This window comes from Nicotiana sylvestris, chromosome 8, assembly GCF_000393655.2.
Source record: "Nicotiana sylvestris chromosome 8, ASM39365v2, whole genome shotgun sequence".
In the NCBI taxonomy this organism is placed as follows: domain Eukaryota; kingdom Viridiplantae; phylum Streptophyta; class Magnoliopsida; order Solanales; family Solanaceae; genus Nicotiana; species Nicotiana sylvestris.
In genome coordinates this window covers 3,581,975-3,608,336 of record NC_091064.1, presented here as the reverse complement: position 1 = coordinate 3,608,336, position 26,362 = coordinate 3,581,975, and the positions used below count along the sequence as shown (strand labels likewise).

General features: G+C 36.8%; 2 protein-coding genes and 1 pseudogene across 2 annotated transcripts; 2 read left to right on the top strand and 1 right to left on the bottom strand.

Annotated features, from left to right (window-relative positions):
• Positions 1-5,715: 5,715 nt before the first annotated feature.
• On the bottom strand, positions 5,716-7,375 carry LOC138874618 (peroxisomal and mitochondrial division factor 2-like). The gene is made up of 3 exons (XM_070153389.1): positions 7,292-7,375; positions 6,079-6,633; positions 5,716-5,994 (listed from the first exon to the last, which is right to left on the bottom strand). Exons 1-3 carry the CDS (start codon positions 7,373-7,375, stop codon positions 5,716-5,718), a joined length of 918 nt encoding a protein of 305 aa, XP_070009490.1.
• A 7,237-nt stretch (positions 7,376-14,612) lies between these two features.
• Positions 14,613-17,352, top strand: LOC104212866 (uncharacterized protein At5g43822). Its single transcript, XM_070153388.1, has 5 exons — positions 14,613-14,744; positions 14,858-14,976; positions 15,491-15,670; positions 16,956-17,023; positions 17,234-17,352. The coding sequence occupies exons 1-5, from the start codon at positions 14,613-14,615 to the stop codon at positions 17,350-17,352; spliced, it is 618 nt and encodes a 205-aa protein (XP_070009489.1).
• Positions 15,677-24,426, top strand: LOC104212868 (U-box domain-containing protein 44-like; annotated as a pseudogene).
• Positions 24,427-26,362: the final 1,936 nt, after the last annotated feature.

The following is a 26,362-nucleotide window of genomic DNA, read 5'->3' as shown; positions in this document are numbered from 1 at the left end:
GAAAGTCAAATGCACTATGCGAGTTCTACCAAGAACGAGGGCATAAAACCGAGGACTGCATCGCCCTAAGATTGGAGGCCTTAAACATGCTCCGACAAGGACACCTCAAGGAGTTATTGAGCGATCGGGGAAGGACCAACTTTGCTAGAGGATGCGAACAACATTAGGGACCGCTGAAGCCGCCTTCACCAACCCGCACCATCCAGATTATCATCGATAGAGGTGACGATGCTTCTATCAACAGCGTAAAGTTCACCACAACCCATAAGCACAAACGGTCGATCATTAATGAACGATATGCCAAACTCGAAGAAAGTATCATCTTCGATAAGTCAGATACCCACGATTTGGCTTTCCCTCTCTATGATGCCCTTGTTATCATTTTACAAATTTTAGACACAGATGTGAGATGCTATGGTAGACAATGGGAGCAGTGCATGCATTATCCACCCTCGGGTACTTGTACAAATGAAACTCGAGGATAAGATAGTTTCGTATTGCATAACGCTAACAGGTTTTAACAATATAGTTGAACGAACATCTGGAGAAATCATACTCCCCGTCCTGGCCAGTGGCATCATTCTGAAAACCACATTCCACATCATGGATCAGGACACAACATATAACTCCATAATAGGGCGACCATGAATACATGCCATGAGGGTCATCCCATCTAGCTTGTACCAAGTCATCAAATTTCCAACTCTGTGGGGAATATTCAGTATACGAGGAGAACAACGCACATCTCGAGAATGCTGCCGCATCGCCCTGGATTATACGACCACTCAACCAATGAAGGGCAAAGCAAAAGAGGCATAGCAATTAGCAGGGCCGAGGTCCAGCTGTGATGAGAGAGAAGACGTCTTCAAAAACCAGGATAGGGTATAAGCCGCGAAATCGACCATAGAATACCTCGACCCCATTCAATTGGACTACAACGAACCCAGCAAGAAAGCTTAAATCGGCTGCAAGCTTCAAGAACCAGGTAAATTTCGTCAATTCTTAACTACTAACGCGGACTTGTTTACTTTTAGCCGTGCAGATATGCCAGGTATCCCGAAGGAAATCGTAATTAAACATCGACCCATTCCACCCCCCGATGAGGTAGGTTAGGCGTAAGTTCAACTCCGTGATAAATGATGCAGTACACGATGAAGTCAAAAAGTTATTGGAAAACGGCTTCATTAGAGAGTCAAAATACCCCCAATGGGTCGCCAATATTGCCATGGTAAAGAAGAAAAATGAGAAGTGGCGAATGTGCGTAGACTTTACCGATTTAAATAAAGCATGCCCAAAGATTCATTCCCATTACCTTACATCGATCAACTCATCGATGCAACGGCCGGGCACAAACTGCTGAGATTTTTGGATGCCTACTCAGGCTACAATCAGATCCTCATGGAAGAAGAGGATCAAGAAAAAAAACACTTTCATCACCCACCAAGGAATGTACTACTATAGAGTCATGTCATTCGGACTGAAAAATGCAGGGGCGCCGTAACAAAGGTTGATAACAAAGATGTTCAAGAACTAACTCGATAAGACAATGGAAGTCTACATAGATGACATGTTGGTCAAGTCCAAAAGAAAAGAAGATCACATCGACCACCTGAGAGAAACCTTCGACATACTCAGGCAATATGGAATGAAACTAAACCCCAAAAAGTGTGCATTCGGTGTAGCCTCAGAAAAATTCTCATTTTTCCTAGTATCACAGCGAGGTATCGAGGTCAACCCCGTCCATATCAAAGCCATCGACGGGATACCAGAGCACTTAACCACCAAAAAACAAGTTCGAAGGTTGACTGGTCGTATCACCGCCCTTTTAAGGTTCATCTCGCGATCATCTTATAGGTACCACAAATTCTTTGGTGTGCTCAAGAAGGATAACGACCTCTAATGGACCTTTGAGTGCGCCCAAGTCCTGAAGGAGTTAAAGGCTTACTTTTCGTCGCCCCTACTGCTTTCAAAACCACAACCTAGGGAATGCCTTGTCGTTTACCTCGCTGTGTTCGAGGTGGCTGTGAGCGTAGTCCTAGTCCGAGAAATTAAAGGTATGCAATCTCCCATCTATTACATTAGCATAACACTAGTCAACGTCGAGATGAGGTATTCCACCTCAAAAAATTGACCCTAGCCTTGGTCGTAGCTTCACGAAAGCTTAGACCCTACTTCTAGTGACACCCCATCTCGGTAGTCATGACTTTTACCTTGAAAAGTATTTTGCATAAACCCGAGCTATTGGGAAGGTTAGCCAAATGGGCCATATAATTAAGCGAGCATGATATCATATATCAACCACGAACGACGATAAAGTCACAAGTCCCTTGCCAACTTTGTCGCCAACTTCATCGTAAAAATAATACCCGAAGTCAAAAAAGAAGTCGCTCATGCTTCTCCCCAAACACAAGATCTATGGATTTTTTACATCTACGACGATTCTAACGCGTTAGGGTCCGGACTGGGACTCGTACTCGAAGTCTGAATAGGCGAAGTGATTCGTTAGTCCATAAGGTGCCCTGACATGACTAACAATGAGGCCGAGTATGAGGACGTGATTGCAGTATTAAGGCTAGCACTCAAGTACAAGGAGAGGCAGGTCAGACTACGCTGCGACTCTCAACTCGTCGTCAGCTACATCACAGGGACTTTCCAGATCAAAGAGCAAAGGTTACAAAAATACTAGGCTGAGATTTGTAAACTATTACCCGAGTTTGATGAATGTCAGCTCGACCAGATTCCTCGAGCACAAAACATCGAAGCAGACGGCCTCACCAAATTAGCAGCAGCCTCCATAAACATAACCGGAGAAAGAAATATGGTCACCCTCATCCGATCATCGATAGATCAAATTGAGTCAAGGACCATAAATATAACTTGGGACTAGTGCAACTATATTGTTACATACTTGCAGGATGGCATACTTCCAGATGATAAAAATGAATCCAAGAAGCTTCGAATGCATGCAGCCAGGTACAACATCATTTATAACGACCTATACAAAAGGACGTATGGTGGCCCCCTAGTGAAATGCTTAGGCCCGAATCAGACACGGCATGTCCTTGAAGAAGTCCACGAAGGCCATTGTCGGAGCTCATTTAGACAATCAGGCTCTGGTCAGATGTCTCATACGGGCATGCTACTACTGGCCCACCATGAAAAAAGAGGTCGCAAATTTCATGAAAAAATGCGAGCAACGCCAAAAATACGCCCCGATGATCCGCCAAGCGAGCGAGCACCTCCATTCAGTCACTTCCCTCTGGTCGTTCATCAAGTGAGGAATGGACATCGTCGGCCCCCTCCCCCTGGGGAGAGGTAACATATGATTTATTTTGGTTTTAAATGACTATTTTTCTAACTGTGTAGAAGCAGGAGAATTCACCCAAATACGTGAGCATGAAGTGATCGCCTTTATATGGAAAAACATCGTATGCCACTTCGGCCTCCCCAAAGAGATCAGTTGCGACAATGGACCCTAATTTACAGGGAAAAAGGTCGTTGAATTTTGGAGAAGTTGCATATCAAAAGAATACTCTCGACACCTTATCACCCCGCAGGAAACTGGTAAACAGAATTCTCCAATAATTCAATATTGAACATTATGAAGAAAAAGCTTAAGGACGCCAAGGGACTATGGCCGGAGTTACTACCAGAAGTGTTTTGGGCCTATAGAACAACACCAAAGATAAGCACGGGAGAGACGCCCTACTCATTAGTCTATGGGACTAATGCGGTAATACCAGTTGAAGTCGAAGAGCCCAGTTTGATTTATTCCCACAAGAGCAGGCCGATGAACGATGAAAGTAGAAGGCAAGAGCTCGATGAAGCCAAAGAATGGAGAGATATGGCCTACATAAGGATGATCACCCAAAAACAACAAGCAGAACGCTATTATAACAAAAAGGCAAAAGTCAGACCACTCAAAGTCGGGGACTACGTGCTCAAAGCTAAAACACAAGCAAGAAAAGACCCACGGGAAGGAAAACTGGAACAAATTGGGACGGCCCATACAAAATCACGGCAAAAGCAAACAAAGGGTCATTCCAACTAGAAACAATGGAAGGATAACTACTACCAAATAACTGGAATGACACCCACCTCAAGTACTTCAACTTTTAAGAAAAAGCATTCTCCAAGTCGTACTTTTTTTTTCTCACTTGAGTTTTGTCCCAATTGGGTTTTCTCAATGAGGTTTTTAACGAGGCGGCAAGGGGAACTCTTCAAGTTGAAGTGCGAACGGACGGAGGCACTGGACGGTCAGTCCATTGCCCAACCTCTCAATACTTCTCCAGGTCGACCAACGAAGGGACTAAATAGACTGGGACTGGAATTCCAGCCCAGAAAATATATAAATTTCTCCAAGTATATGAACAAAGCACAAATGCATGAAGTTCGCCCATATTTCGCCAAACGCACAACCAAAGCAACTTTGCCTCAATACTTACTCGGCCCTCATCCATAATGAAATAAAAGTTACATTCAACCTCGTTCGAATTAACTAAGTACAGGTTACAGTCAACCCCGTTTGAATTAACACCTACTTGGCCCCCGGCCGTAATTAAGTAAAAGTTACATTCAACCTCGTTCGAATTAACTAAGTACATGTTACATTCGACCTCGTTCGAATTAACACCAACTAGGCCCTCGACCGTAATTAAGTAAAAGATATATTTGACCTCGTTCGAATTAACTAAGTACAGGTTATATTCGACCCCGTTCGAATTAACACCTACTCGGGCCCCGGCCATAATTAAATAAAAGTTACATTCGACCTCGTTCAAATTAACTAAGTACAGGTTACATTCGACCTCATTCGAATTAATACCTACTCGGCCTCCGGCCATAATTAAGTAAAAGTTACATTCGACTTCGTTTGAATTAACTAAGTATAGGTTACATTCGACTTCGTTTGAATTAACTAAGTATAGGTTACATTCGACCTCGTTCGAATTAACAACTACTCAACCCCTGGCCGTAATTAAGTAAAAATTACATTCGACCTTATTCGAATTAACTAATTACAGGTTACATTCGACCTTGTTCGAATTAACACCTACTCGGTCCCCGACCATAATTAAGTAAAAGTTACATTCGACCTCGTTCAAATTAACTAAGTAAAAGTTACATTCGACCTCGTTGGAATTAACTAAGTAAAAGTTACATTCGACCTCGTTCGAATTAACTATGTAAAAGTTACATTCAACATCGTTCGAATTAACTAAGTACAGGTTACATTCGACCCCACTCAAATTAATACCTACTCGGCCCCCAGCCATAATTAAGTAAAAGTTACATTCGACCTTGTTCGAATTAACTAAGTAAAAGCTACTTTCGACCTCGTTCTAATTAATTAAGTACAGGTTACATTCGACCTCATTTGAATTAACTATGGGTTATAGTCAACCTCGCTCGAATTAACCAATAGGTTACAATTCGACCTTGTTCGAATCAATATCTGCTGGCCCTCGGCCATGCTCAAAACTAAGTTATGTTTAGACCTCGTTCAACCCACATGAACCAATTTTTTTATGACTAAAGCGACCAAAAAGCAAAACTAAAGAAAGAGGCATACAAACCCAAACTGAAGGAAAAAGAATAAGGTACGAGCAACTAAACTAGCATTTTCATACTTGGAATATTCTTTTTACAAAGGCTAGAACAAATGCTCACAAAAACATGTACACAAAAGTCTACAAACAAAAAGAAGGAAAACAACTAATCGCCGCCTAACCCAGCAGCGCCATCCGCCTCTCTACCATCGCCATCGAGATATTCATCCTCGTACCAGGGATCCTCTTCAATCCGATCCACGCCCACATCCTCCTCGTCATCACCGACCTCCGGTGTAGTGGGGTCATAGCCACAAACGACACGAGCTATACGTGCCTTAGAACGAGCGTACTCAAAGGCGGCCTTAGAAACTTTCCCCGCCCCCATCAGATCTCTAAATATATCCAGTTGGGCCTTGGCGTGGATCCACTTCTCATACAGATCCTGCAAAATATCAGGGAAAGTGGAAGTGCGAGAAGAAGACGGCTGACACAATAACTATGACTTGTCGACCTCGAAAACAACAACTTGATCACCAAGGTCTGAAACCTCTTTTTCCGACTCCCCTATCCACTCATCAAGTCGCTCCTCTCTAAGCCTAGCTGTCTTTAGAGCGCTCTCCCGCTCAGAACGAAGAACGCGGACCACGATCTCTAGTGCCTCCATTTTCCTCGCTGCCCCCAACCGGGCCAACTCTGCCTTCTCTAAGTCCGTTGTCTTCTCGGTGACCTCGCTATTGAGAACATCTACCTTGATTAGACACTCCTCGATCTCGGCCCGCAACGAAACCACTTGGTCTTGGAGATTGGCACATTGTGCCTCAACCCCCTTGCTCACCTCGAGCTCTTCTTCTTTATCTCTCAACGCCCCTTCGAGGACGCTGCATTTTCTAATGACTCTCACCAACTCGTCATCTTTCCTTTTCAGCTCGTCTCGGAGAGCCTGGAAGTTGTCACCCTCACAAAACCACCTGCAGATCTCGCGGTGCATATTGCGGTACTCACGATACTTCGGCTCCATCTTTTGAAAAATGACCTTGCGCCTTTCCTCTCGGCGGGCACTCTCGATTTCCAAAATCACAGTCTGAAAACAAAGACAAACAACAACTAAGAATGAAGTACAAAGCACAGATCGAAAAAGCTTACCCTAAGGGCGAGGCCGACTGTGAGCACGCAATTTTTACCCTACACAAATATTCCTACAAAATCAAAAAAATAATAAATAAACAAATAAAACTAGTTATTTTTGATTTTTTGTAGAATATTTGGGAATTTCTCTTTATTTGTTTGTTTGCATTTAGTTACATTTTTGTGCATATTTAATGTCTTAAAATCATAGAAAAACCGTAAAAAATTCCCAAATCTTAATTCCATATCATTTTAGGTTTAATTGCATTTTTAGGAACTAATTATATAACTAATACATGAAAATCACAACAAAAAACATATTAGTCACTTTACATGCATCTTTAGTTAAATAATTGGTTAAATGATAGTTACCATGCTAATTTTGCAAAAATAGGTTCAATTTAGGTGTTTTATCTAGAGTGGTTAATTTAGCAATTAAAACAAAAGAAAGATTGGGTTGTTGACATTCTTAACTAGACCAAGGAAAATCAATGGCCCAACTGCCTAAAACACCAGCCCAAACCCACACCCAATCATAAAAATTGCACGGGGCGCTCTATACCCACTTTTTAAAAAAGTTTTAACTTGTATCCACTGTTTAAACAACTTTAGACCTCTTTCTCCTCCTCCTTCTCCTCCTTTGTTTTCTGAATGCTGAAGTTTGAGATATTGTTATGCGTTCCAGCTTGATGATTCATATATATTTGCTTGTCCCATTATGTTCAGTTTGGTCTTATTCACAATAATTTAACCTCTTAGATATTTTAATTTTACATGCACATTGATTTTTGGTTTTAATTTATATGTAGTAACTTGTTTTCATGTCTCTTTGAAATGAACAACATCAACCACTACTAATCATGATTTATTAAATTCATTGTTGTTTAGAACTTCAGCTCCAAGGATGCTGAAGTTCAGCAAATACAAAACAAATTTCAACCGCTAAAGTTCATCACAAACAGAACAAAACTTCAGGAGAAATTCAAAAATAGTCAGATTTACAACTGGTCGTTCAAAAATAGCCCAATTTCAAAAGTAATCGAAATTTAGCCACTTTTCATGTAAAGATAAATCTGAGCGAAAACACTGTTCAAAACCCGAAAAATACGCCAGTATATTATGCTGGAGTTCTAACATAAGTATACTTGAACTCGAGCATATTATACTGGAGTTCCAGGATAAGTATGCTGGAACTCTAGCATAATATGATGGAGTTCTAGCATAAGTACACTAGAACTCCAGCATAATATACTGGAGTTCCAGCAAGTATACCGGTCCAACATAATATACTGGAGTTTGGAGCACCGGTGCTCCAGTCTCCAGTATATTATACTAGAGCCAGCAAAATATACCGGTCTAACATAATATGCTGGAGTTCATACACAGGTGCACCAAACTCCAGTATATTATGCTGGACCGGTCTCTGTTGCACCAAAATAGTGGCTATTTTTCATTGACTTGGTAAACGCTGGCTATTTTTGAATGACCAGTCCGAAAACTGGCTATACCGTGCTATTTTTACCAAAACTTCAGCTAAAACATGCTGAAGTTCAGCAAATACAGAACAAAGCTTCAACTAAGACATGCTGAAGTTAGCAAATACAGAACAAAACTTCAGCCACTAGAATGCTGAAGTTCAGCAATTACAAACAAAAACTTCAGCAAAAACATGATGTAGTTTTATTGAACTGAAGTTTTCCATTTGCATTATGAATTGAAGTTTGTGTGATTGTCTTTGCAAGTCAGGCTGAACTTCATGCAAAAATATCTGAAGTTTTGCTACACCTTAGGCAAAACATTTTGAAGTTCAAACTTCAGACATAATTTTTTGCTACTTCAGGCCCATATGTCTGAAGTTACGTAAAAAGTGAGTACGCTTGCAATTTTTTTTGTAAAACGGGTATAAGTTAAAAGGTGACCCAAAAAACGGGTATGGCTATAAATGCCCCCACCCAATCCGCCTAACAGCCTGACCCAATATCCTCCTCTTCCATCTATTAAAATATCCATCTCCCTAGAGATTTTTATACAGTTGATCACTTATTAACTATTATCTATATTATATTAAAAGGAGAGTAGTTTGCAATGTGGTTAAGCCAAGTGACTTATTGAGAAAATGCCACTTGGCACTTTTAAGACAAAATCAAAATAGATTTTAGGACAAAATCTAATATAGATTGACAAGAATAGAATAAAAATAATATGAAATATGGTATATTTAGGAACATTATGCTTATTAGAAGAATACCAAATCTGTAAATTGTTCAAGAAATTTTTATGTAGTAAATATTTTTATTTAAGGAAGATTCTTTCTTTAATTTTGGTCAAAGTGAAAAACGAAAGGATTGAATTTGGACTGATTTTGCTTCATGATACATTTCCAACTAAAATTTAGGTGATATTATTTTTTTAATTTAGGTACATATTAATAAAATATTTAGTTTGACAAATATGATATGAAATGTCATAATTAATCTCTCTCTCTCACACACACACACCTCTTTCTCTCTCTCTCTCTCTCTCTCTCTCTCTCTCCCTCTCTCTCTCTCTCTATATATATATATTAAAGGAATAAAGTTTGCATTGTAATTAAGTCAAGGGGAAAACTACTATAAAGTCACTTGGCAATTTAGGATAATATTATAATAATATATAAATCTATCTATATTATTATATTAAAAGGAGAGTAGTGAAGCATGTGGTTAAGCCAAGTGGCAAGCTAAAAAGAAGCCACTTGGCAATTTTAAGACAACATTACAAATTTGAATTGTAAATGGAAATATAATTAATGGAAGTAGTTTAATGAATCTTATACTTAATCTAAATAGATCTTAGACAAATTTAATATATATATCTACATTTAAATATATATATATATATATATATATATATATATATATATATATATATATATATATATATATCCACTCATAGATTTTCTTCTAAATTAGCTAGAAATATGGAGGTAAAAAATTAAATAGAAAAAAATAAAAAATATAGAAAGACGTAAATTGAGATAACCTATGACTATTTATACTTTGAAGTAAGTTAAAATATAAAATAAAACTTACTTAAGATATTAAAGATTTATTGACTTCAAATTTTTTTAAAAATTCAAGCAGTAAAATAAGATCTTACATAAAGTATAAAGTTATTTATAAGATAAAAAAAAACTTAAATACAACAACAACAACAACGACCCAGTATAATCCCACACGTGGGGTCTGGGGAGGGTAATATGTACGCAGACCTTACCTCTACCCCGAAGGGTAGAGAGGCTATTTCCAGGAGACCCTCGGCTCAAAAAAAAAAACTTAAATATTATATATATATATATATATATATATATATATATATATTATATCTATATTTATATTATATTAAAACGAGAGTAGTGAAGCATGTGGTTAAGCCAAGTGGCAAGCTAAAATGAAGCCATTTGGCAATTTAAAGACAACATAAAAATTTAAATTATAAATGGAAACATATTTAATGGAAATAGTAGTCCAAGATTTTCTGTAAGTTGAATTTCATTCTTTAGTTAATCAAAGCCAATTATTTTAAGATAAATAGAAATAAAAATGTTCTTTTTTTAATGAATGACCAAAGACGTACACCAAAAAAAAGATGCAATTTTCATTAAGCAAACCAATATACTATAACTATAGGTATCTTTAATTAAATTTGTGTATAATATAGATTTTGTGTATAATTCAGTAATGGTATGAATCCTTTTTTGAGAAGAATCATTATATCTTACACATTAATTTTAATTCTTTATTTAGTACAAGCTTTGTATTTGACCTTATTTGTAAACAATATACATTACTATAGGTATATTTAACTAAATTTTATGTATAATTCGGTTATGATAAGTATCTTTTTTTGAGAAAGAATTAATTAAAATTTTGTTAATTTTGTTTTGTATCTTACACATTTATTTTAAGTTGAAATAATAATTCTTTATTTAGTACAAGCTTTGTATCTAACCTTATTTGTGAACAATATACATTACTATATATATCATATACATTACTATAGGTATCTTTAATTAAGTTTTGTTTATAATTCAGTTATGGTAGGTATCCTTTTTAAGAAAGAATTAATTAAATTTTGTTAATTTCGTTTTGTATCTTACACCTTAATTTTATGTTGAAATAATAATTTTTATTTAGTACAAGCTTTGTATTTGACCTTATTTGTGAACAATATACATTATTATAGATATCTTTAATTAAATTTTGTCTATAATTCAGTTATGGTAGGTATTCTTTTTTAAGAAAGAATTAATTAAATAAATATTTTGTATCTTACATCTATATTATATTAAAGGAAATATTATTAACAAGATGACAAAGGAAAAAGACAAGAAAAATTAAAGCTTGGTGGTTGATAAAAAAATAAACGAAAGTTAAAAATTCAAAAAACCCAAAGCTAAAAAATGAAGATTTGTGTCATTTCTTGAGTGCACTCGCTCTTACATATTGATTTACACATACCTTTTTTTAAAATTAAGATTTCAGATGCCTTAAAATTGATTTACTACGATATCCTTTCCTTAAAAATCTTTATTTAAGCAACTTTTATTTAGGTTTGGCTTCTCTACATTGCTTAGGGTTTAGCTTACGCACAAACTACTGCAAAGTATGGCTCCAAACTATAACTATATCAGCGAAATATCAACGTCCAAAATGAGTTAGAATTTGAAGGTTCGTGTTGTTAGACTATAGCACGTTCCAGACCGTGAGAAACCAGAAAATCTTAATTCAATTAAATTAATTATTCAAGATGAAAGGTGCATACTCTTTTAGCTGTTGTTATTTTTTCGAGTTGTGATGTATTTTTTTCAAGTTATGCGCCTTATTAACTTAACTTAACTTTTTTTTTCAAATTTTTTGTTTAAGAGAGATCGAATTCATGCAACTATTGGAAGAGCTGTTATTAAATGATTTATCATTTAATTATTGAGTATTGTTATTGTCTTATGATCCTTTGGTCTTATGTATCATTTTCTTTAGTTATTATTTTTAATTTGGTATAACTATGTTATGTGGTAGTTCATTAGAGGTGACATTTTAGTTTTATTTCCAGCGCCTCACTCCTAGAATCTTGAAGCCAATTAAGTATTTTTTTTTGTTTTCTTTATATATGATTTACTATGTGTCATTATTGGTTACTGCATTTTGTGTATTTTATTGTCGTGTTGTTGTGATTAATCTGCCACAAGTTTTTATCATATTTGAGTGATACTGTCGTGTTAGCTTGCAGATTAGTGAGAAATGGAGAATACTAATGGATTATACTAGCAATCCTTATCTGCTGTTGGGTGGACAACAACAGTGAACAAAGAACCAGAAACTGGAGAATTCCATATTGAGGTAGTATGCAACTTTTTACTTTAACGCAAAGTTGGATAATTTACTGCAGAGAGCATAATATAAGCTAGATGCATTGGGAAAGTCTAAAAAGATATCACCTGTAGTGACATGGAACAGTGGCCTGTGACTATGTTATCTGCAGTCCAAGTGCATGAAGCTCATCTAGATTCTGATGTTGGTATGATGAGATCTATCGGCTTCCTAAAATCCAAGCTATTGATGTATTTGAATATATTTTATTCTACACTTAATCAAAACATCTGAAAGTGTGGAATAATTTTAGATGCCAACTAAGTTTCCTTCTAAAGGATCATTCTGGCATGTCTTCTTCATTATCTCATCAGTAATACAATATATGTTGTCTCTCATTTTCGTAAAAAATTATCGCCCAAGGACCAGAAATTCTTGAATTTTTACCCATGCCTTTTTGTAGTAATAAACCTCAATACAGAGGACAACTTCTGGAAAATGCAATGCAATATGTCCATGAGCATTTGCTACAATAATGTTCCATTAGGCACATGCTTCATATCAAGCAAATTATATAACATCATTATTTTTCGTGGAATGTTCATATCAAGCAAATTGTATAGTATCATTATTTTTTATGGAACAATTATTAGGAGATGGAATGAAAGTTTTACCGAAGTCCTAATATGTTTTTAATGTTTGGTTGTAAAGATTGTATTAATACTAACATATTAAATTTTATGGTGCACATCATTCTTTTTAATTATCCGCGCATCGCGCGGGTACTAATACTAGTTGTCATTAATAGCATCATTCTTTGTTTATTTCATAAATAATTTGATTTTTGTACAACTTTAGCATATTTTAAAACATATATATGCAGGTTTAAAAATAAATAGATTCCCCAAATTAAGGAATCGGTTTTATCATTATTAATATTCGAAACTTTCTCTCTCCTTTTTGTACTATAAGAGCCTGTTTGGACATAAGAAATTTTTTCCATTTTTCCCGAATTTTTTTTATTTTTTTTCGAAATCCGTATTTGTTCATAAAATTTTCAACTTTTACTTGAAGTTGAATTTTAAAATTTTTCAAAAATTTTGAAAAATCCCAAAAAAATATTTTTCAAAATTTTAACTCATATAGCTCACAAAACTTAAAAATAACCCGAAATTATATTTATATCCAAACAGAATTGACCGTCTCACTTAGAAATCTTTTTTCACGTTTTTTTGGAATTATACAATTCTTATGTCCAAATGCCGACTAAAACTTTCGCCTTTTTCTCTATCAATTTCTTTTTGAAGCCTTTTGCTTTCATCTATGGCGACTAATGGTGTAGGTGGCCATTACCACTAATCAAGTTAGGCCGATTTTCCTTTTCAAAAGGCTGTGGAGAAGTTGCATCTGTTTCTGCTTGATTCTAGAGAATTTTTTTATTATTTCTGGGTTTTTGGCAAGCCGATTTGGTCTTCAATTCTGCTGATAGCTGTTGGAATCGTTGCTGAGCTCTAGTCGAGGCTATTTCTGACCTTTATTTGGTCTGTTCCCTAGTGTTTTCTCGGCTTTGAACTGGTAAGTTCGACATCTATGTACTTACATGTTCCTTTGAAATGACAGCCCCTATTCTCAATGAAATCTGGCATAATTTGTTAAACTCTCATGTTTGGACTGTAATATGATTATGGACATGAGTGCATTTGTCACGTAGTGTAATTAAAGTAGATGGTGAAATTTGGTTAATTCAAGATATGAACACCAACATAATTAATTTATGGAATGAGTAATTAAACAATCTAATTAAGCAAGTATGATTAAACGACCGTCCTAAAACCATGGAACTCGCGGTAAAGGAGCCCACTAGCGGTGAAAAAGCTCCTTGAGGCTTGGCTAACTGACACGCTAACCAGTCATAGAAAACGTAAGGACTTGCGTTACACCGACTACGGTCGAGCAGCATGGCCCTTGCCCTCCTCCAATAACAGGTACTACTCACACTGTTAATAATGCAGGTGACAACACCCTCACAGCCATTTTGAAGGAGGAATCATTCTCCTTATTTACATAAATACCATTCATTGCTATTTTGTTGCTTGATGCTCCTCTATTATTGCTCAAATCCTTTGGAATATTAAATGTGCACTATTTTCAGGTCCCCACCAGCATTATCTCACGTTATTTATGCTAACTAGTTCTAAATCTAGAGTCATTATCATTAACTAGGTTTAACCCTTTATTACATAAGATTTAATAATTTAACCGAAAGTTTGTATTTTTTGGTCAAACACTGAGCTCACACTGTAAAGAAAATTTACACAGTAAATCTATAGAAGTTAAATCCTAGGATTATTTAAATTCCATATTTTCTCGGTTTTAAAAAAATAAAAAAGGAAAATTTTCAGCCAAATTAACACTTGGCCCGCGGCTGCCAACAACTGCCCGCCGTTTCTGTCTCCGGCCAACTCCAGTTGTAAGTTCCTCTCTCTCTCTAACACATATACGCATATCTCTTTTTCTCTCTCATATCTCGCTTATGTATGTCTTTTTAATGATTTGACTATTGATAGTCTTTAGGTAAATTGGAGATATGGAAAATATAGTTAAAAAGTATCAGCAGAGATTCAGGAAGGTGAAGGAAGAGATGGACACGTGGAATGATCTTCAATCTCGACTGCTTTCTCAGTTCACCAATGCTTCTTCCATCATTCAGCGGTTACAGGTAATTAACTTTCCCAGCTTTTTTAACCATGTTCTAATGGCTAGCTTCTAACAGTAAAGGGCTTTTGACATAGTTTACTTTTGTCCCTTATAAAAGATTATATTTTTATGCAGATTCTTCAAGATTCTAAGAATTATGGTGCCCTGAGTTGTGTTGAAGGCATTGCAGAAGCTGTTTTGCTTAAGCAAATGGATTCTCTTCAAACTATCTTGCTTTCTATGAATCAAACTCTGTAGGTCCTTTTTTTTTGTCTTTGTATTTCATGATTTTTAGTAATGTCAATCAATCAACTATATGCCAATCCGAACTAGTTGGGGTCGGCTATATGAATCCTTTTACTATTCGGGCTCATTTCATTCTAATACCCAAAATTAGTCTTTTAAGTTAAACTAGAGGTTATTTGAAACACTTATATGCAAGTCTCTAACTAGAGATAAAATAACTAGTGGCAAACACAAACTTTCCTCAGTTATAAAAGTCAAATATTTGTCCTTGCCCTTTCGAATTTTTTGTTTTGTTTTTTTTGTTGGTAATTGATTATGTTAGCAAAAGTAGCATTATTTTCCTTGTTTTTGACTTTCTTAAAACCGTGGGATGAGTTTTGTTGTACTCCTTTGTAATGTTATAGAGCAATAAGTGAATTGCTTTTGTAGTTTACTTGTGCATTTAGTTATTGGAGCTAGATGTTGATTATCAACTAAGAGGGTTATTCTTTTTCCCCTCTTTCTGTTTGGTTCAAAATCTAGGGAAAATTTTCGTTCTGTCGTGTTATCGCTTGAGAAGATGGTTCGTGATGGTAGACAGCTCGTAAAAGGGGGATACACTCAAGTAACTGTGAAACAGCTGCAGCAACGCGTTGGAGTAAAACCAAGCATTGCTGATTGCTTGGATGGGCTAAAACTTCTCTGTGAGATGCACCAATCAGAGTATGCATAGATAAGAAAATATATGTTTTTCCTGTTTCACTTTTCCTGCCTTATTTATCTTAAATTACGAAGTTTATTGTCTTTTAGTACTAGTAAATTCCATTGTTGAGCCTTTATTAGCAGATAATATGCTGTTTCCTAGTAATATAGCTGTACTTTGATCTTTCTTCCTTTGAATTAGATTTTCAGATGTTATCCTTAAAAAGAAAAATGATATATAATCATGCTATCCACTATCACCTCAGTATCACTTCCTGCATCAGGAGCTTTTTCTCTTTACTGTGAAAATGATATAGCTGTGCTATTTGCTATGGTAGGTTAACATGAACAAAATTTTGGTTTGAAATCAAGTTACATCCTTCTTCTCTTTCTTCCTGTCACCTCGAATGGATTTGATATAGTTTTCTTCTAAGTTGCCCGATATGGCAGTTTAGGTGCCGTACCCGTGTCGACACGACACTAGTATGGGTGTGGGTATGGGATGTACCGGATCTGGTCAAACAATTTTGGGTACTTTGACCACGTCAGACAGAAAAATTCGAGACGAGATACAATTTGATTCCTGAAAATCAGAACCAAAACTAGGGTAAATCGAAAGAAAATAGCATACTTTATCTAGGAAATCAATTATTTACTTATCTACAACTTGAGAATAAAGAAATTCACACTTTACAAGCTAAGTATTCCACAGAATTTCTCATAATTTAGAGATATTTTTATATTTTTATTTTTTTGAATTATTTTTTGCCGGATCCTCCCACCCGTATCCATACTAGGATCCATATCCCAGATTCTTAAAATTTACATCTCAAAGGATCCGATCTCTAGATCCGCACCCGTGTCGGACACCCGCACCCGTGTCCGAGCAACTTAGGTTTTCTTTTGCCATACGAACTAGTTCTTATCCTTGCATTATTATGCATTGAACACTTTACGTTACTGATTCTCTCAGTACATTATTTCAGGTACCATCTTAAATTATCGGTCATATCAGCAGTTGCTTTAAAACCCAGGTTTCATATGACACAGTTTTTTTACACTTATTTTCCTTTCTAGATCTCACTGGCAGAGCTAGGTATAGGTGGTCAATGCCCTGTCAATTTATTTTTCTTTTCCTGTTTTGTTGGCTTGATATCCGTTTTTGAGTCAAAAATCAAGCTCATTCTGTTTCGATTCGTGAAGAGCATTGGGATATTCTGGGATTTCATCCTAGTCTTGTCATTAGGTTCCATTTCTCTTTCTTTCTAAAAATTTATGCACATATTGGAGCTTGATTTCCCTGCAGTGCAACTGATGATTTAGGCATGCTTCAGCAACTGTTGGTTGATCAGCCTAACATCCCCAAAGAGGAAGGTGAGTAAAAATCGATGTAGTCAAGCAATTCAAGTGACTTGCTAATCCATGTGGCTTATGGTGTGGGTTTGAATTTGTGCAAGTCGCATCAAGAACGAAACTATCCATCTTTATTCATCCTAAAAAAAAAAGAACAATAAAAGTGTCAGTATTAATCTAACAGTCCATAGACAGTTACTCTTTCCTGTTAAATGAACATCTTGTTGTCAGAACAAACTGTTATTGCATGGCAGTTGTATCTTTGCACGTTTATGATTAGAAGAACTGAATGTATTTTGGTTTTGTCAAAATTTGGATCTGGTGATTACAAGTTCTCTTTCGTTAAGTAAGGAAAGAGAATTTTGTATTAGAAGTACCAATATGTGGATATGACATTTGTCTGACATGAGTCAATAATATTCTGTCAGACACGAGTCTAGGACAACCTAAAATTAGAAGGCAGACACACTTTGGGTGCAGCCTGAACTAAAGATATGGATGTTGACTTGATAATGCATGGAAAGTTTGTTATGGAAGAAGAAAAAAAAGTTATATATTGCCTCTTAAACCTGGATTACTGACCTCTATGCTCACAGTCAAACCTAGAATGTAGGAGTTAATTAAAAGATTATAAAAACATTGAATTGCTTCAAAATTGTGAATTTTACAATTAGAGTCTCAGACATGTAGTTTTTCATTATTCCTCTTCCCCTTCCTTTGTGGTTTAGTTATTAAGGCAGCTAGTACCCACCGTAATGTTGTTTAAGTTACTAATGATGCGTAACTTCAGTGTTAATTATCCCATCAAGTTACCTAATGCCTTAGATTATAGCTCCTCGGAAATGTACAAGGTAAGATCAACCATATGAAGCCTCTTGACAATGTAGTTTTGCTTGTAGCTGGAATTAAGCATTATGGCAGTAAGGTTTTAGCTCGAGTTAAGCTTCAGCTGTGCTAAAACAGAAGCTTTTAATGCATTGTTTGAAGTGCACATGTATGTTGTTGTTATTGAACCCATACTTCTACATTCTAATTGCTTCTATTCTGCAGTACAATTCATTTTTGATATCATATTCGCTGAAGAGATGGCTTGATGTCCTTCTCGCATGGATTTTTGGACTCATGAAGTGATTTCTGAACTGGGGAAATCTGTTTTAAGTTCAGACTGAAGAGATTGAGGCTTTTCCCTGACCAAAGAGAACACAGTCGTCGATATTGGAGTCCTATCCAGTGGATATTTGCTCTTGGGTAAAGCAGAGAATTATTTTGATCACTCCAGGCGGAAGGGGTTGGAACCTGGAAATGGAAGAGATTCTTAATATAGATATCACTGTAAACTTTAGCTGCTTTGTATATTTATTTCATTTATTTACATTTTCTATAAACAGCGTTTTTGTTCTATTGGTCCTTAGCTGGTAACATAGTTGTGATCAAATATGAAACATCTTAACTAGTGATCTTTTTGGCAAGGGTATCCAAATTCTGATTGTTGAGATTAAAGAAATAACATAGAGTCCTTTGAGTCAACCCAAGAATTTAAGTATTTAAATATTTTCCCCAACTACAGAAATAAAAAATCATAATTTGTAGTTTTCCACTTGTTTGTTGTATTCATTCATCAACATCAACTCCTGCTGCCAGCTCTTTCCCTTCCTTCTTCCTCTCCAACATGGCCCCATTCAAGAACAATATGAATTTTGCTCAATTTCATCTTTGGACTTTGTTGCTGAGTTGATTTCATAGTCTTGACCGTTGAGCTCCTTTTCCCTAAAGGTATGAGCCTTTTAGGTTAACTGATGTTTTTTTTCAATTCAATTCTAGTTTTTTTAACTGTCCCAAGTAAAGGGTGTTACCCTTTTTCCAATTGAAATTGGGGTACAACTAGTTTTCGTTTGTATCGACTTCTTTTTGGTCATTGAACTTGATCAGTGAATTGTTAATTTTACTATTTGTAATTTGTTTGGATCATTGTAATTTTGATCTTTGATTATAGGGCTACTAGTTAATTTTGATCATTGTTATTGTAGTTGGATCATAGGGATTTTACTGGGTTGTTGTTGTTGATGATTATAGGGCTACTAGTTGTATTTTCCACAAGTCATTTCTCTTTTGGGATCTTCTGTTACAAGTTCCTCTTGTTTAGTTTTGGTCACATTTTCAAAGATGGAATTTTGTATATCATTAAAGCATAGCGATGACAACAATTGAATAGAAGAGAAATGCTGATGGCTTGATTAAAAACATAAGCTTGGTTAAAAGAATTCCTATAAGTGGACACTTCGAATTGTGTAGCATTCCGTGAAGCCTCTCCGTTTTCTATTTCTTGTTTTATGTTTTGCTTTCATCTATGGAATTGAAGTCTGGGAAAATGGACAAGGGATGATATTGCTTTACCAGTTTAGTTTTTCTTTTTTCATCACATCATGGAAATAGTAGCATTTCATATTAGTGGGAGCAAACTCTTGCTCAAGAGGTCGGCTTATGTGTGAGCTGCCATTTGTTTGAGATTTTTGTGTTAGGATTTGAAGTTATGTTAGATGCATTGACAGGTACAAAGCTTTAATGGCGGAAAGCTGGGATGGGAATCATGATCCTGGTAGCCCGTCCGAGGAGAGTTACCATCTCGAGAGACTGCACATAGAACCAATTTATGATGCATTTATATGTCCTTTGACAAAACAAGTAATGCAGGATCCTGTTACCCTGGAAAATGGCATGACTTTCGAGAGGGAAGCTGTTGAGAAATGGTTCAAGGAATGTAGGGATAGTGGAAGAAAGCCTGTGTACCCTTTTAACGCATAGAGATCTGAAGCACGGAGCTGAATCCAAGTATAGCTCTATGAAATACCATTGAAGAATGGAATGCAAGGAATGAAGCTGCACAAATAGATATGGCTCGCAGATCATTATCACTGGGTAGTGGGGAGAGTGATATTATGCAGGCTTTGAAGTTTGTCCAGCACCTTTGCCAAAAAATCGCTCAAACAAACATGTTATTCGAAATGCGGAGCTCATACCCATGATTGTAGAAATGTTAAGAAGTAGCAGTCGCAGGGTTCGATGTAAAGCTCTTGAAATGCTTCTAGTTGTGGTAGAGGACGACATGGATAATAAGGTTGTAGAACTTTGGTAAAAATTACTTATGTTGTTACCAAAGTCGATTTTATGATGTTGATTGTTCCTATTATTTATGTTTTTCCAATTTTAATTTCTTTTATCATATGCCCTGCTCTTTCCTCAGGAAATAATGGCTGAGGGTGACAACGTACGGACAATAGTGAAGTTCTTATCACATGAACAATCCAAAGAAAGAGAGGCAGCCATTTCTTTGCTGTACGAGCTATCGAAATCTAAGAGTGTGAAAAAATTGGTTCAGTTAATGGGGTAATTCTGATTCTGGTTGGAATGGCTAGCAGCAAATCGGAGAATCTTGTGACTGTTGAGAAGGCTGAGAATACTCTGGAGAACCTGGAAAAGTGTGAGATTAATGTAAAACAAATGGCTGAAAATGGTCGGCTGCAGCCCCTTTTAACTCTACTACTTGAAGGTACTTTACTTGATGTCTGAATCTCCATCTCTTGTGCTTCTTTGTATTACGATAAATGTTTATTTGTTCCGCTTGATAGCTTCAAAGGATGACAGCTTGCTTATTGTTTATTTGTTTGTTCTCTTTCTCTCCCTCTCTCTCTCTCTCTCTCTGTTGCCTTTTATTGTTGAAACTTGAAACAACAAACTCAAATTAATTAAGTCTAAAGAATAAACCATTTCAGTGTAGAGAGCAAGTTGTCATATGTAGGATAGTTAATAAAAAACTCTAAGCGCCTTTTTTCTTAGTCAGTACTCAGTATATTTTAGTTATTCGTATGATTCTAGTAGATACGTATTGTATGACATACGCCATGAGGAGATCTGAAACGTGAGAGCGTCAGCGTGGTAGGAAGTTCTTTACTTCAAAGTATGTTTTAGCCGTATTTTGTTCATAGAAAATCAAGGAACTTACTCTAGAAGTTCTAGACAGAGATAAAAAGGCCAAAAGACAAAATATCGTTAATAGTAATGGTTGAATGAATTACAAAGTTGAAATACAGTTCTATTTATAGGAAAAAGGACTAACTATCCTCATCCTGAACAATCTAGGACTCCTAATTATTGTGAATCAAGAAATTGATTCGAAGGTACTAAAGATGACATTTTTAAGACAAGGGAACAACAAAGCAAAAAGTTACTGAAAATAAATAGGACCTAACTAATAACCCCAATTCTAAAGAACTGCTACAAGACTTATCACAATAGCAAAATTTTTACGGTAACAATGAACAGCAAACTCTGTAAAGTGCTTTCATGAAAGTTTCCTTCTTTATTTCTGCATCTGCTGTACTTGGGTGGAGAAGAACTTGTCTCAAGCTTGGCTTTCGTCGATCAGTAAGATGTCCATGCAACCGTTATATCCTTTTTTTCTTTCTTTTCATTTGCCCAGCGAACTGAAGTTTCTTCATGTGCAGCTCTCTTAGTTTGCATCGCTTTCCCTCCTTGTCATATAATTCACTTCCTTATTTAGCATATAAGTTGATTCTGAAATAACATGCGCTGCAAGTGCATGCTTTACCTCCGAAATTGTGTGATATTCATGGAAAGGAATTTCATAATGTTTCATGAACATTTTCAAATGAAATATTATCTGAGTTTCCATTCTGTTATAGATGAAGGCTCGACTTTCAAAGCTTTAGCAGTTGAACAGTCAGGTTATTTGGATGCATTCTGGAATGCTTTATGATGCTTTCTGGAACTCTTCATAAACACTGTTATTGTTTTCCTCATTATATCATTCTGTAGACCTTAGAAGGATTAAGTCTAAGTATCTGGATGCATCATCATCGATTGATGGAGATCCCAAATCTGTGGAACAATCCTCCAATTTTTCGCCTTCAGGTTTTTTATAATAACTTTTCCTGGAATACCTGCATTAGGTCTGAAGTTTCATTGAAACTATCTTGATTATCATGTAGGATTTATTTTTCCTCCATATGCTGTTCATTTTTCTCTGGTTTCCTCGGACTCTTTCTCCAACAATGTAGAGTGTCTCGTTTATACCTAGGTAATAAATCCTCTGGTAAGAGATCTGGTAGTGACGGGCTGATGGCTTATCACTTTAATTTCTCAGAGACTTCCACATGCACACATGAGGACTCACTCGCTAGACATATATTTGTGTGTGTGCGTCTACCTTTGTGTTTAGTGGTTCTTTTTGGTGGTGGTTTGGCTGGAAATCTGGAGGGGAGCTGGGGCATACCCCCTTCTGATGTCTTTTGAGTGAACCAAAAAGTCGCATACTGTTGCCTGTTTCCATTCTGAAATTTTCTTTTTCAGACTTCTATACTTGCTAAAACTCATTGCTTCATGCTCATTGTGTTTGAGCTAAGTAGATGCACACAAACTCATCACCCATGGATATTTGGCAGCAATTTCCCAGATTGACCATACTTTCTCCTTATACTGGTTACATCTCTCTAAGCAAAATCCTTGCTTTATTTCATTCAACATCTTCCAAGTTAAATTTATTGTCCCATCAATTGTTACAGGATCGCCAGAGACCAAACTTTCCATGGCTGCTTTCCTTGGTGAGCTGGTTCTTAATAATGATGTGAAAGTGTTACTGGCAAGGACTGTTGGTTCATCACTGATCAACATCATGAAACATGGGAACATGTCATCAAGAGAGGCTGCTTTAAAATCTCTAAATCAAATCTCATCTTACGAGTCTAGTGCCAAGATCCTCATAGAGGCAGGTATACTTCCCCCTCTTGTCAAAGATCTCTTCTTTGTTGGGGCTAACCAACTGCCGATGCGACTCAAAGAGGTTTCTGCAACAATCCTTGCAAACATCGCCAACTCAGGGTATGATTTTGATTCAGTTCCGGTTGGCTCTGAATATCAGCAACACCGGTCCTGCAGTAGAATGCAACACCGGTCCTGCAATAGAATGCAAGCTTCTTCAAGTTCTTGTTGGTTTAACCAGTTCTCCTGCAGCTGTTTTTAACGTTGTTTCTGCCATTAAAAGCTCGGCCGCGACTATCAGTTTGGTTCAGTTTATTGAGGCTCCACAGAAAGATCTTCGGGTAGCTTCGATAAAGCTTCTGCGGAACCTCTCTCCTCATATGGTTCAAGAACTCGCTCGTTGCTTACGTGGTACATCAGGTCAGCTTGGTAGTCTAATTAAAGTCATATCAGAGAATACTGGTATAACCGAGGAGCAAGCTGCGGCAGTTGGTCTTTTAGCTGATCTCCCTGAAAGGGATAGGGGACTTACTAGGCAAATGCTTGACGAAGGTGTCTTCCCGCTGGTAATCTCGAGGGTAGTTAGTATCCGACAGGGAGAGACAAGAGGGAGTCGCTTTGTTACGCCATATCTAGAAGGGCTTGTGAAAGTTCTCTCAAGGATCACATTTGTTTTGACTGATGAGCCTGATGCCATTGCACTTTGTCGTGAACAGAATGTTGCCGCACTCTTCATTGAACTTCTTCAGACCATGATAATGTGCGGATGGTCTCCGCCATGGCTTTGGAGAACTTATCTCAAGAATCCAATAACTTGACCAAATTGCCTGTGCTGCCAAAGCCAGGTTTTTGTGTCTCGATCTTCCCTTGTTTGAGCAAGCCACCTGTTATAACGGGATTGTGTAAGGTCCATCCGGGAACATGTTCTCTGAGAGACACCTTCTGTCTCTTGGAAGGACAAGCCGTGGACAAGTTGGTTGCACTTCTTGACCACACAAATGAAAAGGTTGTTGAGGCATCACTTGCAGCTGTATGCACTTTGTTGGATGATGGAGAGGATATCGAAGAAGGTGTCCAGATATTGTGTGAGACTGAAGGAATCAAACCTATTCTTGATGTATTACTTGAGAAGAGCAGTTTGGGCAGCTGAAATGCTACTGCGTACAGAGGATATAGCCCTTGAAGTTGCTGGTGATCCGAACGTGAGCACAGCTCTCGTTTATGCTTTCCAACATGGTGATTATAGGACACGACAGATTGCTGAGCGGGCGCTGAAGCATGTTGACAGAATTCCGAACTTTTCAGGGGTATTGCCAAACACGGACTAATCTTTTTCGAGGTGCTTACTTCACCATTGATGAAATTGTGGCCATTTTCACTGCTGAGTTTCTCAGATGAATCAGAGTGTTTTCTTGTTGTAACTTGGTATGATGCAGGTACATAGTATTTTCTTTTTCTTTTTTTCTTCTTTATAGAGGGGTTTTGTATTCTTCCTTCTTCCCCTAGTCCACCTTTCTGGTGTTCATTCTTTTTCATGTCTATTCATTCTATTCTTCAGAAGATACTGTCCTCTTTAAATGTTTAAGGTTTACTGTTGTAAAATGTTTTATTATTCAATTTTTACAAGTTTTGCTGAACCATAAAAACAAGTGCTCCATGTTCTGATTCAGTTGATTTGAAGCTTCTAAGGGAGCAACCCGGTACACTAAGCTCTCGCTGCGTGCGGGATCCGCGAGAAACCAGAAAATTCTAATTCAATTGAATTAATTATTCAAGATGAAAAGGTGCATACTCTTTTACATGTTATTTTTTTCGAGTTGTGATGTATTTTCATCAACTTATGCGCCTTACTAACTTAAATTTCTTTCCACATCTTTTATTTTAAGGAGATCGAATTCATGCAACTATTGGAATAGTTGTTATGCGTATTTTCAAAATAAAAATACATGAAATAGGATTGTACGTTATGAAAACTTTGTGGTTGGACCAAACAATCTGAAAATTAAGACCAGCAAGCATAAATTGAAACTGAAAATTATAGGGGTTCCATCAATTTTTGATATTGGGAACAGATTGAGTTCCCAGTTGGTATTCTATTGTTTATATCCATATAAAATATATTATTATTGTTTAAGTTCTCACCTCAGCATAATCAACTTGTGACGACCCAACCCGTCGTCTCGTGAGTTACCGCCCCGTTTTCCCCATTTCCTATTTCTTTATGCTTCATTATCAGTGTTGGGTGCGAACGAGTTGATTTGGATTGGTTTTAGTAGGAAATCAGACACTTAGTCTCTTTAAGGAAGGTTTGTTTTGGAAAAGTCAACCGGACGTTGTATATGTAAATGATCTCGGATCGGAATTTTTATGATTTGTCTAGCTCCATTAGGTAATTTATGACTTAGGAGCGCGATCGGAATTGATTTTGGAGGTCCGGTGTGGAATTTGGCTTGAATTGGCGGAAGTAGTATTTTAGCGATTTCCGGTTGATAGGTGAGATTTTGATCCAAGGATCGGAATGGAATTCCGAGAGTTGTTGTAGCTTCATTATGTGATTTGGGATGTGTGTGCAAAATTTGTCATTCGAAGGTGATTTGGTGAGGTTTTTGATCAAATGCGTGTTTCAGAAGTTTTTGGAAAACTTAGGCTTGAATTCGATGTGAATTGATGGTTTTGATGTTGTTTGAGGTGTTTTGTTTATTGGAAAAAGTTTGAATGATGTTATGGGGTGTGTTGGCATGTTTGGTCGGGGTCACATGAGGCTCGGATAAGTTTTGGAAGAGTTTTTGGAAGATTTTTGCCGTTTTGAGCATAAGCACGTAATGATCCAAAGATCCATTTTTAGTTCTAGAGATCGAAATTTTATTTCGAGATTTCCAGAATTTAAATAATGAATTATAGGAGTGCTCTGGAAAGTTTGGTCTAATTTCATCAAGTCGCGATTGAGTTTTTGACGCGAAATATGAGTTAATTGTTTAACGAGCGAAATGGATATCGCACTGAGCAAACGAGCTCCGAATTGAGTTTCAATTGAAGGACTATGTTCGTATCATTATTTGTGACTCATAGGAGCAAGAATCATCGAATTCCGAGTTCGTATGGTGGAGTTAGAGCTTTTTTAGTGAAAATAAATATTGCTGGTGCAGAAGGTTCTGATGTGCACCTTTAGCGACCAGATTTGGGACTTTTAGCGACGGGAATGGGTCTTTTAGCGACCAGATTCGGGTTATTAATGCTGTTCTGGTTTTCTTTGCTCATTTTCACGTTTTTTTGGTGAAAGAACACGGATTGGGGCGATTTTTGAGCAAGAAATCATGGGAAATCTTGAGGTAAGTCACTTGTGATCATTTCTACTCCATAATATTGAATTATCATCGAATAATCCGACTAGATTACATGTTTTTGAGGAGTAAATTGGGGATTTAGGCCTAGGGATTTGAAAATAAGATTTGAAGATTTGAGGGTCGAGTTGATGTCCTATTTTGGTAAATTTTATATGTATAGACTCGTGGCGAGATAAGGAATCCGTTGATGTTAATTTTTCTGAATTTCGAAAAGTGGGCCCAGGGCTCGGGTTTTGCCAAA

Bases quoted from the DNA above. Each gene is read 5' to 3' on its own strand.
- LOC138874618 (XM_070153389.1), bottom strand. From the start codon at position 7,375: ATGAATCATCAAGCTGGAACGCATAACAATATCTCAAACTTCAGCATT. The intron at 6,634-7,291 runs GTCTAAAGTTGT...CTTTGTTTTCAG, and splicing joins AGAAGGAGGAGGAGAAAGAG to ACTGTGATTTTGGAAATCGA. The intron at 5,995-6,078 runs GTTGTTGTTTTC...GATATTTTGCAG, and splicing joins TTTCAGACCTTGGTGATCAA to GATCTGTATGAGAAGTGGAT.
- LOC104212866 (XM_070153388.1), top strand. From the start codon at position 14,613: ATGGAAAATATAGTTAAAAAGTATCAGCAGAGATTCAGGAAGGTGAAG. The intron at 14,745-14,857 runs GTAATTAACTTT...ATTTTTATGCAG, and splicing joins CCATCATTCAGCGGTTACAG to ATTCTTCAAGATTCTAAGAA. The intron at 17,024-17,233 runs GTGAGTAAAAAT...TCTTGTTGTCAG, and splicing joins TAACATCCCCAAAGAGGAAG to AACAAACTGTTATTGCATGG.